Raw genomic sequence first — 15,757 nt, 5'->3', positions numbered from 1 at the left:
TATATATATATATATATATATATATATATCTCATCAGCTATAAATGTAATGCCCCATTAGGGACTTCATGAAGTTCTTCCTTTCACAGTCTTTTAGTAGTTCCAAAGACATGAAGGTCTGGAAGCATAGCAGGTGTATTGCAATTAGCTCCTCCAGCATATCACAGCTCATTACCTTTTTCCTATGTTTTCCTCTAGCATGGCATATTTTTTTAAGTTCTTCTACACATACACCGAATGCTCACACACAGTATATCCTTCTGATGGAGGAAAGATGTGGCTGGAAAATTTGACCTGTGATCCACATATTGAACCATTCATGCCCACAATCCTTTTATTTGGTGTAATGATGCCTCAAGTGGTGACATTGGTGGCATGGGTGACACAATGACAGGGGAGACAGTATAAGAAGTAAACTCTGGGTGCATCTACAGTTTGACACAACTAACTGCCATGGCGTAGTGCTATGGAATCCTAGAGTCATTGTTTTACATTCTCTTTAACTTTCTCTGCCAAAGAGTGCTGATGCCTCACCAAATTACAAATCTTAGGATCCCATAGCATTGAGCCATGACAGTTAAAGTAGTATCAAACAGCATTAATTCTACAATGCAGATGCACTCTTTGTCAATAGTGAAAGCCTGCCCTACCAGCTTCCAAGCTTCTTCGGAGCTGGCTGAAGAGTTTTCTCAAGTGAATGAAGACATCTCATTCTTCCCATTCATTCAGTACAGTGCTCTCAAAATGCTTTCCATTGGCATAGCAAGGGGTGCACTTTGACAGGAAAGAAAAGTTGATGTTAATCTGGGGCAGTGTACTCCAAATCAGCACTGCTGAGGCTACACTCCCCGCCCCTGAGCTAGCTTGGAAGCTAGATGGAGGCTACACTTCAAAACCCCAAAGCACCCTAGTGGCTGGATGTTGGCTGTATGCCTGAGCAGTACCAGAACCAGTTCGACGCTGCTCACCTGTGACTCTAATCCTGCCCCATTTCATCTGCTGTTCATGGTATGTGTCCATTGGAAACAAAAATGGAGCTGGCCAGTGCTCAGTACCAGGAGCAATGACATCCAGAGTACTGAGGTGATGTGAGAGCCCTTCTTTCCCCTCTCCCTTCTCCAATTGCCTCTGTGCTCTGGATATCAACACTCCAGGAGCCAAGAGTTGAACAGTATCATTTTTGTGCCTGGTGGCCACCACAAATTATTGTGGTTTGGGCCAAAGGTGGTTTGCTGTGTATTCTGAGGGGGCAATGTAGGTGCCATCTCTTGTCCCTGAGCTGCCCGAGCCATTTTGAGTCTCCGTGTGGAGAGAAAAAGCAGGGTATAAACATAATAATGATGGTGATGGTGATGATGGTATAATCAACCATGGCTGCTTTCAAATATCCTGTTACTTCTCTTAACATTAAGTGGCCTTTGCTATATTATCTTCAATCTGTTCTGTACTCCATACAAGTGTCACAGAGATGATCTGGCCTCCAATTTGGCTTGAAGTATCATGTGGCTCTAAGAAAAGTCTATCTCAAATAAGAGCATATTAATGTAGGAGGCAAACACTATTGCAGTTAACGCTCACAGAATCTTGGGTATGTCATTCTTGTTTATGTTATCTAATTGTTCCTTTAGGAAAACATATGTGCAACTTTTCATAAGGTGTGGAAATAACTTTTATATTTCTAAACTTCTAAAAGGCAGAGTTCAATGCTATGAAAGAAACATAAATCAAAAGACAAGAGAAGTGTCTTTTTGATAACTTAGATGAGTCTTAACCAGACTTTTAATAGACAAGGACAACAGATTCCAGCTCCAAAAAAAACTGGTCACTATTATGAAAAGTGCTACGCTCAGTGATGGATTGGGACACTGAAGTAAAGAGAAAATACACAAAGACGGTAAACTACATAATCTAAGATACCATCAAAATTAATGAAGAAAAATCTTCAACAATTTATACCATAGGACAAATCATCAACCTATATCAATTATATTCAAGAGGGGGATAAAATCACACTGTGGGATAGTTTTGTATTTCCAGACATAACTATCAAATGGAGTGACTTTCCAAAGTTATCTTCAGGCTGCACGTCCTTTGGCTGAAGACGTTTTATAAAATTATCCTGCAATCTTAATCCGGTCTTCCTCTCTTCTATCTGCTGTTATTTGTTTATTGTTGTCCAATGTCAATGAAAGTCTCTTTACATTTTGTTCATTGCAAGACACAGGCACACGTATTCTGAAAGTCCTTGGCTCTCTTTTATCAATGCTCTGATCGATAGGTGGGGAAAGTTTCTGTTCGATGAATCTTCAGTGGACTTTCTTCTCCAAATCAAGTCAAAAGGAGGGAGAAATAGCAATATGTTAGTCAACTATCATTAAGGAAATACATAAAAATATTATTCTGCATTTTCACAAACTTGGGAACTAGTGATGTAGTTACAGAGGGGAGTAGTGAGGGCATTGCTCTTGTGTGCTGTCAAATGATTCCTGATATCATAGAATCATAGAATCATAGAATCAAAGAGTTGGAAGAGACCTCATGGGCCATCCAGTCCAACCCCCTGCCAAGAAGCAGGAATATTGCATTCAAATCACCCCTGACAAATGGCCATCCAGCCTCTGCTTAAAATATATGAGTATGCTAACGCAAACCTATACTAAGCAAGTCAATGGTTGCCACTGACTCCGAGGTTGAATCTGGGGCTGTCCTGCCAAATCAGCACTGTTGGAGAGAAGGTACACACTTACCTGGAAACACATCACATTTAACTCAGTGGACCTTTCTTCCAAGTAGATATGTACAGGTTCGCACTGTAAAACTAAGAGTACTCATCTTTTTACTCCCTAACAAATGAAATTGTTATATTGGATATCACTGAACATACTTGTCCTGGCCACTAGATGTCCTTCAGAGATTGTAGGAGAAAGCATTGATGAGAAATGGCACAAATATATCTACCTTATTCCCATATTAGGAGAAATGATGGGGATGGGGTGATAAAAGTCTGAATTCTACTGGTTATTCTCAACTAGAATAAACTTGCTGAATCTATTGCTGAATGATGAGACAACAAATAGAGCAATCATACTGATTCAATGAATCTACTTTAATTGGTACTAAATGAAGATCTAAACATTGCAATATTCCCTGTACTCATGTTTGCGATGATATAAGTTAAAACATCTGCAATGTTTTTGCAAAATGTCTAGGCTAAGTCCAGAAATGGAAGGAAATGACCTTCCATGTATAATGAGTGTGTGTGAACATTCATAGCATGGTTGCTGAACTTTCAGCTTATTAATAGCATGGACTAGCTTTGGGCTGTAAACCTAATTAATTTCAAAGCGCTAACAATAGAACTCCACTATAGAGATAGCTGAAGCCAACCAAAAGGATTCAGCCTTTAATTCTACCCACTCTCCCTTTCTACAGCCATGAATAGGATCCCAATATCCACATTTACATAAAAAGGGGGAATCTATGTTCTCACCAAAATGAAGAGTACCAGTGGAGCAAAGGGAATCTAAAATCCAGCTAAAGAAATAATGCAAAGATAAGGCTGAGAATAAGGTGGTAGTGGACTGAAGTTATAAATTTTCATCCCATAGATGCCAAAACATAATATGGTTCATGTATTCAAAAGTACTTGTGATCTTGTAAGATCTGGTTAAACTCTCTTCACACTTTTGTTTTTGGCTGTACTGAAACAAAACTGAACCCCTTATAATTTGATGAAGAAAAGATCAGTCTAAGATCTAAAAGGGAAAGAACCATATACATGTTTTGAACTACAGCTCCCAAAGCCTCCAACTAGAATTGATACTGGATACTGTAGTTCAACAATAATACCCATAACTTTTCCAAGCTTTGGTTAGTGGGGACAACATGTAAACACCCATCAGTCAGCAGTCATTTGCCTAGTGGGCTGAGTAGAAATTCAGAACCTCTGTGTGACGGTAATGAATAATTTGGTCTCAAAATATGTCCAAAGTATGATAGCCTTGGTTAAGCCATTCAGACTTCTAGGAAGAATTCAGGCTCAATCTCAGACCCATATTTGTCTTTTTGGTGGTTCACTTTAGCTATAAAATCTGCTTCAGCACTACATTTGACATAATTTTTGTTCTTGTCAGCTTTCTTCATTCTCCATCCCCATATATAGGAACTGGAAATACATGGGATGGATTCTCCTGACCTTAGCATTTAATGATGTGTGGTCCACTAGATCTAACTAAAACAGACCAACTGAATTAAATGTTGAATCACCAGGGGGTTGGCAGTGTTCGTGTGCATTATCAGAAAAGAACTATCTTCCAATCAACTGGCAGCAGTAGTTTATACGCAAAGTTATCAGTATATGAATAAAACTGCTTTCATGCTTGCTTGTCTCATTCCCTCCTCATTTTGCATTTTCTGGTTATTTAATTTGCCTGTTTGTTTATGGAAAGCTATCATTTGTCATTGCACCCAGATCATCTAACTGCAGTTTGCTCTTGTCCAATTCTGCTTTAAATGATAAGTACAAACCATGGTTTAGTGACTCAGCTGTAGTAGAAAACCATGGTTTACCTGAAATTGGAAGTTTATGGAGGTAATGAGACCATGTCAGTGGTTGATGTAAAGGGAGAAAGCCATGAATGCCTAAGGATCATTCAAAAAATGTCAAGCCACAATTTGGCAAAACATATGTCTCAGTACACTGATAAATGATGAGAGGACTCTGATAATATTTAAGGCTATTTTTGAATAGTTTATCAGTTTCCTACCTTGTAGGCCAAAGAGCTGCCCAGTGCTGTGTTGCCGTGTGATGTGCTGCCAATAGGCACTCCGTGGCAAAGGGACCATGGTGCCAAGGGAAACGGCCCGATCACTCATTTTCATCTGCAGTGGGAATAAAATGAAAGAGACAATGGGGTGAACACAAAAAGACTGCATTCAATCTTCTTCGGGGAATGTCTCATCAACATTTATCTTAGGCTTCTAATTTTTTTTATTTCTATACTGTCTTAAAAGGAAGCACATTTAAAGTGTTAATAAAATAGAGATAGATAGCTGTAGCCTGACAAAGTAGAAACTACTTTTGAATATTATGCTTTTGATGAGTACTGTCTCATCTTTAGATCCCAACTGGGTCATTTCTGACTTTCCGAGTTCAGCCTTATGGTGACTCTTAGCCAAACCTATCATGGGACTTTCTTAGCAAAATTTATTCTGAAAGAGTTTGCCATTGGCTTTCTCTGAACTTTAAACTCCACATTGTTTCCACATCTTCTCATAAGCTGGTGTGTCATACGAAGATGGGGAGCAATCTCCACTGTCATAAAATGGTGATGATCATGAGGGGGCAGGGGTTAATACCTCTAGTCTGGAATGAGCTTTAAAGGGAGAAAGGCATATTCGTATTACACAATTCAAACTAGAATATGTGTATTACAACTGTCCCTGCGAAATCAGGGTGGCTAGAAAATATAGGAAGATAAAGCTATCCATGACTATAAATCATGGCAGTTCTATATTAGACTGAGTAGTAGAGTCAGTATGCAGTTATTAAGGAGCACAAGTAGGAGAATGATGTGGCGGCAGTTATGGTGCTGCTCCCTCCTCCTCCTCATCTTGGTTATCTTTTTCTTCCCTGTATTTATATCCTGTATTTTTCCCAAATCCGAGACTCAAGGTCTAACCCTCCAAGGCATCTGGTTGGCCAATGTGGAATCAACAGATAGGACCAGATGGCCCTGTGGTTTAATGTAGCAGAATTTTTACAGGTTCTTATTTTGGGGTATTGAACTTCCTGTTTCTATAAAATGCAACCATTCCATTCAAAACACTCTCTGCAAATCACATAAAACTTGAAATCAACTCCTTATCTTTAAACACCCACATCTTTCTTACAAATAGTGAATCATGCCACACAATAGATGTTTCCACCTACACAATCTTAAGTAAATATGTCTCTTCAGCTCATGCTTTAACACAGCTTGCAATGTTATCCTATATTCCAGTGCTATGGAAACAAGAAAGAATCTATTTTAGGAGATGTAGCGCTCTGTAAAATATTGTATGCTGGCATCACAGCCCCCCTCATATTTTCAGTTTAATAAATCCTCATTCAATTTGGGTGAAAGGAGTGGCAGTGAAATTATTTTGAATTTGAAAATGACATCAGGTTAGGAATTAGATGTTTCTATCAGAAGCAGTTTCACTGGTTGGAGAAAAGCAGTTAATCCTAGTATATAAATAGACTAAAAGAAAACATTCTGGTCCAAATGCTATTGTTTGTCCCTATTAGAATCAAACCATTGGAATAAATAGGATTTACTTACACATTGATTCACCATTTCATAGAATCACAGAATCATAGAGTTGGAAAAGATCTCGTGGGCCATCCAGTCCAACCCCCTGCCAAGAAGCAGGAAAATTGCATTCAAAGCACCCCCAAACAGATGGCCCTCCAGCCTCTGCTTAAAAGCCTTCAAAGAAGGCACCTCCACCACACTCTGGGACAGAGAGTTCCACTGCTGAACAGCTCTCACAGTCAGGAAGTTCTTCCTAATGTTCAGGTGGAATTTCCTTTCCTGTAGTTTGAAGCCATTATTCTGTGTCCTAGTCTCCAGGGCAGCAGAATTTAATAATCACATTGAAAGTTAGAACTAATCAGTAAGATTTGTGAATTTAAAATCTGTGAATTTAAAATGTACATGAATCTATAGCTGTGCCTCAAATTCTGAGTATCTAGGATTTTTAAAAAGAGAAAGTCACAGACTGTGTAGGTGAATTCCACAAGATAATTAAAACTATCATTTAATTTTATGGACAACTTTTCCATTATGGAAAGCAGAGGTGGGCAACTGTATGAGGCCACATGTGTGTATATGTGAATGGATATGCCTTTCGAGTTATGGTGACCCTATGAATTTCATGGTGTGCTTTTAAGCAAGAAATACTTCGAGATGATTTGCCAATTCCTTCCACTGAAATATAGTGTGCAGAACCTGGTATTTGTTTTTGGTATCCCAAGTTCAAGCCAGAAGTGATCCTACTTACCTTCCACAATTAGACAGGATCTGGTACCTTTAAGATATAGGCAGACCACTGTCTCTATCATTACTAAACATATTTTGTAAAAAAACCCCCCAAAAACAAAAAAAACCCCACAGAATTTGCCTCCGTTATGGAAGCATAGGGGCACTTCTAACCATGTTTTAGATCCATTTTTAAATAACAGGACAGGTTGAAAATTATTTCCAGTTTGCATCATGCTTTAAAAAGTCATATCTTGGACCTAAAATGTTTCAATGGGGTGGTAGGCATGAAAAAATTGCTAAGATTTTCTGTCTTTGATTTTTTTCTGCCTCTAGAAATTTCTAGTAAAATTAGTTTTTTGAACTTGAGACAAAATAAGGGGCATTTTCTGCTTAGCTTCCAATATTCTTAAATTATCAAAATAATGTTAATAATAATAATAATAATAATAATAATAATAATACACTTTATTTATATTCCGTTTTATCTCCCCAGAAGGACTCAAAGTGGATTACAGTATACATATATAAGGCAAACATTCAGTGCATTTTACACAGTAAACAACAATGACATAAAATACACAGACAAAGGTAAAGGCCTTTGCCTTTAATCTCTGGCATCTGGAAGCAATGCTCAACTCCAGCCACGGAGATAAAAAAGTTTCTTGCTACAAATGTGTACAGGCAGTCCCCAAGTTACAAACAAGATAGGTTCTGTAGGTTTGTTCTTAAACTGAATTTGTATGTAAGTTGGAACAGGTACATTTTAAGTGTTACTTCATCCATATATGTATGTTAATGGGTAGTACAAGGAAGGGTTAATACCCCTGTGATATTTGTTGTGCTGCCTGTGCCACACTTCAGAAGATTTCACTTTCTGTCCCTGTGATAATTGGATTTTGAAAAATTTGGCTTGTTATGAAAACAAGTATTGCAGATAAAGTTTCAGTGGAGACACCTTTTCCGCATGCTAACTATTTCAGGGGGTAATTTTCCTCCTTAGGGGCACATATCTCTCATTTCCTGTTGTCTCACCCCTGTTCTTTAGTGTGAGTTGTTTGTAAGTCAGATGTTTGTTTGTAAGTCAGACGTAACTCAGGGACAGCCTGTAATTCCTTCAGAAGAAGACATTTAGGCAGCTGAAATAATTTGTAAAACACATTTGATCAATCAAGCCATTGATCAAGTAATATTAATTTAAGAAGTTGCAGCCATGGAGCTAACAGTTAATAGGCAATCAACACACCTTCAGTACAGGCTATTGCTTACAGAACTGTTCTGGCTAAACACAATCAGACAGATCTCTTGTAGGTTGTTATAAATCAAAACCAATATGGAACAACGAAAGGGAGACATGTCACCTGGCAACATAAAGTTGCTAATAATAAATTAAAGAATAGAGAAAATAAATGAGAAAGGAAATACTAAGAGTTGTCTACATTGACCACAAAACTCAAAGTGGACCAGAAGTGACTTCTGAAAGCCCACAGGTAAATCAGAGTGAATCAGTTTAGTCTCATGCTAAGGAAAGTCAGGGGATGCTCCAGAGTTTCATCAAAACTTCAACACAGTGTGTAACTGGAAAGCAGACCAGCTCTGGTGCACACATGGACTGGCACCACCATCCCTTTTCATCAGTGCAAGTAAAAGGGCATGAAAATTAGGAAGAACTTTCTGCCAGTGAGAGCTGTTCAGCAATGGAACTCTCTGCCTTGGAGTGTGGTGGAGGCTCCTTCTTTGGAGGATTTTAAACAGAGGCTGGATGGCCATTGGTTGGGGATTTTCCTGCTTCTTGGCAGGGGTTGGATTAGATGGCCCACAAGGTCTCTTCCAACTCTGTGATTCTATGATTCTATGGATCAGGTCCATGTTTCCCCTGTGACCATTGTAGATGACCACAGAGCTCCGGAAAGCTCCTGGTTATCACAGATGCCTTTGCTGATATCATCTTATATTTTAATTCAAGAACTTAGAAGTAAAAAATGGCAAGAAACATAGACTAACAAATATTTTTCAGTAGCCATTGGCTCCCTTCCACTACCATTTATTATTTTCACCCCTTTTTATACACAATATAGTGCCAGTTTCTCTGTCAGAAAAGTATTTCATGGAATCTTTTAACCGTTTTAGCACTTTAGTACCAATAAAAAGATGTTAGTTGCCCAAGATTTTTTGTTCCTTGAGAAGAACAAGCTCATTCTGCCAACTGGACTAAAACCAAGACTGGTATTCATCATTCTACTGACATGGAAACCACCAGTAACCATTTGCTTACAGGAAGTTTTCCACTACACCCTATCTGAGGAGGCTTGAGGAAAGCAGTTGGGCTCATTTTTTTAAATCACTCATAATCATGACTTTGTTTCCTGAAAGGACTGCCCTGCTCTGCATACCGATACAGTTTGATTACCTATTCTGATTTACAGGAGTTAGATCCTTTGCTGTACCTTACACATACTGTTGTGGGTTTTCTTTCCTTTTTTAAAGAAGTGCCTTCTATAAGACAACAAATCTGGTGCAAGTAATTTCCTAGCACATTTTCCAACAATTAAAAAGCAACTGCAGTTCCAGGTGCCTTTTATGACCCCCATATGTTAAAAACAAAAACATGGAATGAGTTAACAAGGACAAAAGAAAGACAGTCATATGCTGGAACTGTTTGCTCTCTGAAAATCTAAATCTGAAGTCATGCTTAGCAAGATGACCTATGGAGTAGATGTCAGCAGTGCTGACTGTCAGAGGATGACAGGCAGAACTAGCAAGCATACCATGGAGTTTTTCACACTCTGTAACAAGTGGTCATGTTGTTCTGCTATGGTCAAAGCCGCCGAGTGAACCTTCTGATAGATGGCTTCTCCATCTCTTGTCTGAAAGATGAATAGCCCTTCCCCTGTGTCACACATTCTGTTGGAAAGAGGAAAAAAACAAAGTCCCAATGTGATCAGAATGATTTGGAAATGCACACTTGTAGCAGTCTTTCAAAAATAAGAAAGAAAGAAAGAAACAACAGAGAGAAGTTGTAAATCAAAATACATACACCCTAAGTGGCCATAAAGTCTAGTGGCCCTCCAAATTTACAGGTTTAGCTTTTGCAGATTGTATTATTATTAGTGGATTATTGCTGCCTCTACTGCTGTCTACACCATTTTAATAAGGAATACAGAGCTGCAAAATATAGAGTGACTATGAATTCATGGGCAGCCTTGTAAATGCCTGGCCAGCCTCTATTAAAAATGGAGTAGAGCAGCAGTGGAGCCAGCAGCCTGCTTCTGCCTGTGAAGCAACCCTAAGATCTCAAAGGGATCTGTATTGGGAAACATCTGTTGATCATACCAGGTTCTATAGACTAAACAACAACAACAACAACAACAACAACAACTTTATTTTTGTATCCCGCCACTATCTCCCCAAATGGACTTAGGGTGGCTAACATGGGGACAAGCCTGTTCAAACATAGTTTAAAATATAACATAGTAAAATTTATAAAGCAACATCATAAAACAACATAAAATACCATCAACAAAGAACCAATAGCATGACATAGCAACCAAATCCAAAACTCAGGTGGGCAGTGGCTGGTGCAATACAGTTGTATGGACAGAGCTGATGGATAAAGTGCTGGAGCCAGAGGATAAGTTAGGGCTAGAAGGGCAGTGTCAAATAGAACACTATATCTATAGGGCAGGAAACAGTGGTAAAGTGCAGGAGCAAAATTATCAAGTCCATTGATAAACTGTTTAATCAAAAATAAAGTGGAAGAGCCACGTTTTTATGTCTTTACTAAAAGTGGACAAGGTGGGCACCAGTCTAATCTCCCTGGGGAGAGAGTTCCAGAGTTGGTGGGCCACCATTGAGGAGGCCCTCTCCCTAATTTCATAGGAGTTAGCTGGCAAAATCCTTGCCTGAGAAAACATTGCGAAATTCATGAAGTCACCATAGGGCAATAGGCAAACTGAAAATACCTACATACACACAAAAAGTGTTAACTCACCTTCCAGCTTCAAATGTAAACCAAGTGGAGTCCCGCCCATATCGCCGCAGGGCACTTAAAGGCCAAGAAACAAGTTTAACTCTGGGATTCTGGATGTCCCAAAGACAGATGTTTTCAAAAGTTATCTGTAAGGTACATTCCCCATGGACATCTAAATTAGGGGATGGCATCAAATACACATTGAATCTCTCTGGGAGGAAAACAAAAGATTTAGACAAAAAATCTTTGCAGAATTAAAAGATTGCAGACAAAGTACAGTCATAACAAAATAGTCATACATTTTCAGCTTCCAAAGTGCTCAACAATTCTTAGTGCACCTCCGAAGTCCTCCGAAGCATCTCTATGAAATGCTTCCACAGAAGTTATCAATTCAATGGGGTTCACTATACCAAGGATTTTACACATCCATACAAAGTCCTGGAAGATATCTTCAGCAGGCATAGGGGTTGCACTATGTGATTCCCTGCACTATGCAGAACATCAGCACACAGATGGGTAAAATGTTTTAATTGTACAACTTGAATCTGCGAGGACGTTCATAGCTTTTAATGTTTACTACATTACACATAGAACAGCTTAGGATATCCGTCAGCTTGACATACTAGTTTATTTAATGCAGAAAGCTTTTTATGTGGGATACCATTCTGTAAATTGAAAATCCCAACGATGGTGATAAAGGTTAGCAGGTTAACTATTCAAACTATCGCCACTTTATTTAATGTGATCAGTAGAACACATCTCACAAAAGCAAGCAAATCTTTCTTAGAAGTAAATCTTGTGATCACTGGCTATAAAGTGCATAGAGAGAAGAGGGGAGGGAGAAAAGAGAAGTAACCATGGATCACAAATATGACTGCAGGCAGGAATTTAACACCCTGCTGAACAGGCCCACAGACCTTGTGTATTTCTGACTCTTATGAGCACATGGTAGAAGCACCCTGAACATTTCTATTTGTAGCTGTGTATAAAACTGTATTTACATACCACTTTGTTCCCTCTCTACACCGGAAGCCAATAGGTCAGGTTCTCCAAGGCTAATGTCATTAATCTGAGTCCCCAGACACTCTATCTGCAGGACTTTGCACCATTCATCTGCTTCAAGTTCTGCATATAATTGGCCAGAAATCTGCATGTTAGTGTGGCATTTACTACTATCTCAAATAATTATATTTTTGAAAAAGAAAAAAAAAAAAACCAGCCTCTGCCATTACACCCACCTGATTCACAAGCAAATGTCCTGGATGTCTCATCATTAAAATATATTCCTACAGCATGCTTTCTTGTGCCTTTCGGCAACCGCAATATATTCTTCACATGATTAAGTTCTGTAACCTGAAATTTTAAAAAATAAACAAATGAGTAGATATGGCAAAAGCCTTCTGTTCTTATTAATATCCTTATATAAAGACATATTGCAGTATGTAGAATGGACTTTCATATGACTCACCCAGCTAAAGATACTCCATCAACAGTGTATGACAGCCCATTAGGGGCAATCAACTTTGTGTTTTGGCTTCCAGTGTGGGACTGCATACTCTTCAACTGTCCTGATTTGGCAGGGTCTATCCCAATTACTGTTCTGTCATCCCACTTGTTTAGCCGCTTTTCACATGTCTTGGTTCCCCTCTCCAATTCCCAGTTTTCCTCTTGGTTCAGACTTACTTCATTTGTTGCAAATGGAGTTCGCAACTCAAAAGAATTTGTACTCAACTCAGTAGACTGAAAGGAGATGAAGGGGTGGAATCTTTTCTTCCCAGTTGTATAAGGCAAAAACAAACTGATGCAGCCTTTCCTACCTCGTGTATCCATTAATAATCTTGGTCTTTTTAATGGCACTCTAATGTTGGTTTTGGAGGGCATAGAACTGGAAAACTAGGGGGCTTCTAATGTATTGTACTTGGCTGAATGGATTATGTGTGGCTTTGAAGGTAGCAAGTCATGTAGGCCTGATACATAAAATTAGAAGTGGAAAATGTTATCAAATGAGGAAAGCCATATTCTGTTAAAGGTTGCAGAAGTGTATGTGGTCATACATTACACACTTGTTCACAATATGTATTTGGTTGTGAATTCTCTCTGTAAAGGTGGTGATGCACAACTGCCACATAACTCCATGAGTATAAAGTTATAGTCCTTCTCATGAATGTAGGATCTCATAAACTAATTGGTGTGCTCAATCCATAAAAAAGGGAAAGATCAGACATGGTGAGTTAAAGATGAACACAACACACAATAAAGTGCTTTACCAAAGTACTTGATTCATAATGTCAGAAGTCACATCTCCAAAACCTTCCAACATTTCAAAAAATAAAATTGGGACATGTGTGACCAAGCAGCATACAAGAATCATAGAGTCATAGAGTTGGAGGCATTCAATCCAACCCTCTGTCATGCAGAGTATTATCAGGATGGCACATGTTATTGATGAAAAAGCACACACAAGCTATAAGAAACTGCAGCAGTTTGCTTTGTCTGAGCACACTGGGGAAAGTACAGTTTATTCTCCCCTTCCACAGCTGAGTTAATTCAGTGTTAACTATTTTACACTTCTGAAGTCTGCATCAATTTAAGTAAGCTAAGGATAAAAGAGGAATTTAGGAAGAAGATAAAGGAAACTAAACATTTGAAATCAACGGAAAATGTGGGCCAAAAGAGGACTAATCAGCACTGAAGAGTATACATCCATATAGCAGTAATGCTCCCATTTTTTCTTCACTTGACAAGACAACTTGTGAAACAGCTGGAACCCTCCAATTTTTCCCAACTGTAATTCTAACTTCATGTGTCAGATCAGATTATCTGAGATTTACATGTTTATCAAAGTCTCTTTCCTTCCTGTATCTTAGGAGTAGGCAAACATTATCTTTTCAAGATAAACATTATCTCTGTCGAAACACAGTAAAGCCTAGATTCAAAGACCTGATGGGATGGAGAGAAAAAGTGAGTTGTTTGCAAGGTGCACAGAGCATGAATGAAGCCAAGATATGAAAGAAACTAAGCCAGGGTCAGTGTGCTGCTCTTGGGATTCAGGTTCACCACTCTTGCTATAATGTATCAGTTAATCAGCACTAGATTAGTCAACTAAAGTGGATTCTCCACTTTCATGGGAATTCAGGTGCAATACTTGAGAAGGAGCATCTCTCCAGGAATTTCTGGTTTCTGCAGCATGACTATGTACTAGTGAACTTTAAGCAAAGGGGAACATAGAATTATACTAGAGGTCCTACAAATGCCTAAATAACTGTTCTCTCTAAGAATGTGTAGATTCTTCCACATGATTCTATGGGCAACATCAACTAGAAGCTAAGCATAGAATTATGTTGGATGACCTAGACATTCCTAGAGAGAAAATATTACTGCAAATAATCAGATCTGCAGCAGTTAAACCCACAAATGTGGAGGACTGACTGTAGTTGCAATCAATCAGCTTTATTTAAATGAAGTCTTTATTTCAATGCCTAAGAGATATAGAATCATAGAATCATAGAATCATAGAATCATAGAGTTGGAAGAGACCTCATGGGCCATCCAGTCCAACCCCCTGCCAAGAAGCAGGAATATTGCATTCAAATCACCCCTGACAAATGGCCATCCAGCCTCTGCTTAAAAGCTTCCAAAGAAGGAGCCTCCACCACACTCCGGGGCAGAGAGTTCCACTGCTGAACGGCTCTCACAGTCAGGAAGTTCTTCCTAATGTTCAGATGGAATCTCCTCTCTTGTAGTTTGAAGCCATTGTTCCGCGTCCTAGTCTCCAAGGAAGCAGAAAACAAGCTTGCTCCCTCCTCCCTGTGGCTTCCTCTCACATATTTATACATGGCTATCATATCTCCTCTCAGCCTTCTCTTCTTCAGGCTAAACATGCCCAGTTCCCTAAGCCGCTCCTCATAGGGCTTGTTCTCCAGACCCTTGATCATTTTAGTCGCCCTCCTCTGGACACTTTCCAGCTTGTCAACATCTCTCTTGAATTGTGGTGCCCAGAATTGGACACAATATTCCAGATGTGGTCTAACCAAAGCAGAATAGAGGGGTAGCATTACTTCCTTAGATCTAGACACTATGCTTCTATTGATGCAGGCCAAAATCCCATTGGCTTTTTTTGCCGCCACATCACATTGTTGGCTCATGTTTAACTTGTTGTCCACGAGGACTCCAAGATCTTTTTCACACGTACTGCTCTCGAGCCAGGCGTCCCCCATTCTGTATCTTTGCATTTCATTTTTTCTGCCAAAGTGGAGTATCTTGCATTTGTCACTGTTGAACTTCATTTTGTTAGTTTTGGCCCATCTCTCTAATCTGTCAAGATCGTTTTGAATTCTGCTCCTGTCCTCTGGACTATTGGCTATCCCTCCCAATTTGGTGTCGTCTGCAAACTTGATGATCATGCCTTCTAGCCCTTCATCTAAGTCATTAATAAAGATGTTGAACAGGACCGGGCCCAGGACGGAACCCTGCGGCACTCCGCTCGTCACTTCTTTCCAAGATGAAGAGGAAGCATTAGTGAGCACTCTCTGTGTTCGTCCACTTAACCAATTACAGATCCACCTCACCGTAGTTTTGCCTAGCCCACATTGGACTAGTTTCCTTGCCAGAAGGTCATGGGGGACCTTGTCGAAGGCCTTACTGAAATCCAGGTACGCTACATCCACGGCATTCCCCGCATCTACCCAGCTTGTAGCTCTATCGAAGAAAGAGATCAGATTAGTCTGGCATGACTTGTTTTTGATAAATCCATGTTGACTATTAGC

General features: G+C 39.3%; 1 protein-coding gene across 3 annotated transcripts in view; it reads right to left on the bottom strand.

The window, feature by feature from the left end:
* Positions 1-1,742: 1,742 nt before the first annotated feature.
* The window catches only part of DOK5 (docking protein 5), a 75,445-nt gene continuing 61,430 nt past the window's right edge, over positions 1,743-15,757 (bottom strand). For 2 of the 3 annotated variants that reach the window (XM_060772082.2, XM_060772080.2), the window contains 6 exons: positions 12,230-12,344; positions 11,997-12,116; positions 11,013-11,202; positions 9,790-9,925; positions 4,766-4,880; positions 1,743-2,317 (listed from right to left, as the gene is read on the bottom strand). In XM_060772082.2, coding sequence (XP_060628065.2) covers positions 2,259-2,317; positions 4,766-4,880; positions 9,790-9,925; positions 11,013-11,202; positions 11,997-12,116; positions 12,230-12,344 — 735 coding nt within the window. In that variant the 3' untranslated portion in view covers positions 1,743-2,258. The remainder of the gene's footprint in view (positions 2,318-4,765; positions 4,881-9,789; positions 9,926-11,012; positions 11,203-11,996; positions 12,117-12,229; positions 12,345-15,757) is intronic. The other variant, XM_060772081.2, reaches the window with a different exon arrangement.

This window comes from Anolis sagrei, chromosome 4 (assembly GCF_037176765.1).
Source record: "Anolis sagrei isolate rAnoSag1 chromosome 4, rAnoSag1.mat, whole genome shotgun sequence".
Lineage (NCBI taxonomy): Eukaryota > Metazoa > Chordata > Lepidosauria > Squamata > Dactyloidae > Anolis > Anolis sagrei.
Note: the sequence above shows the minus strand (reverse complement) of the source record. Positions and strands in the feature narration are given on the sequence as shown.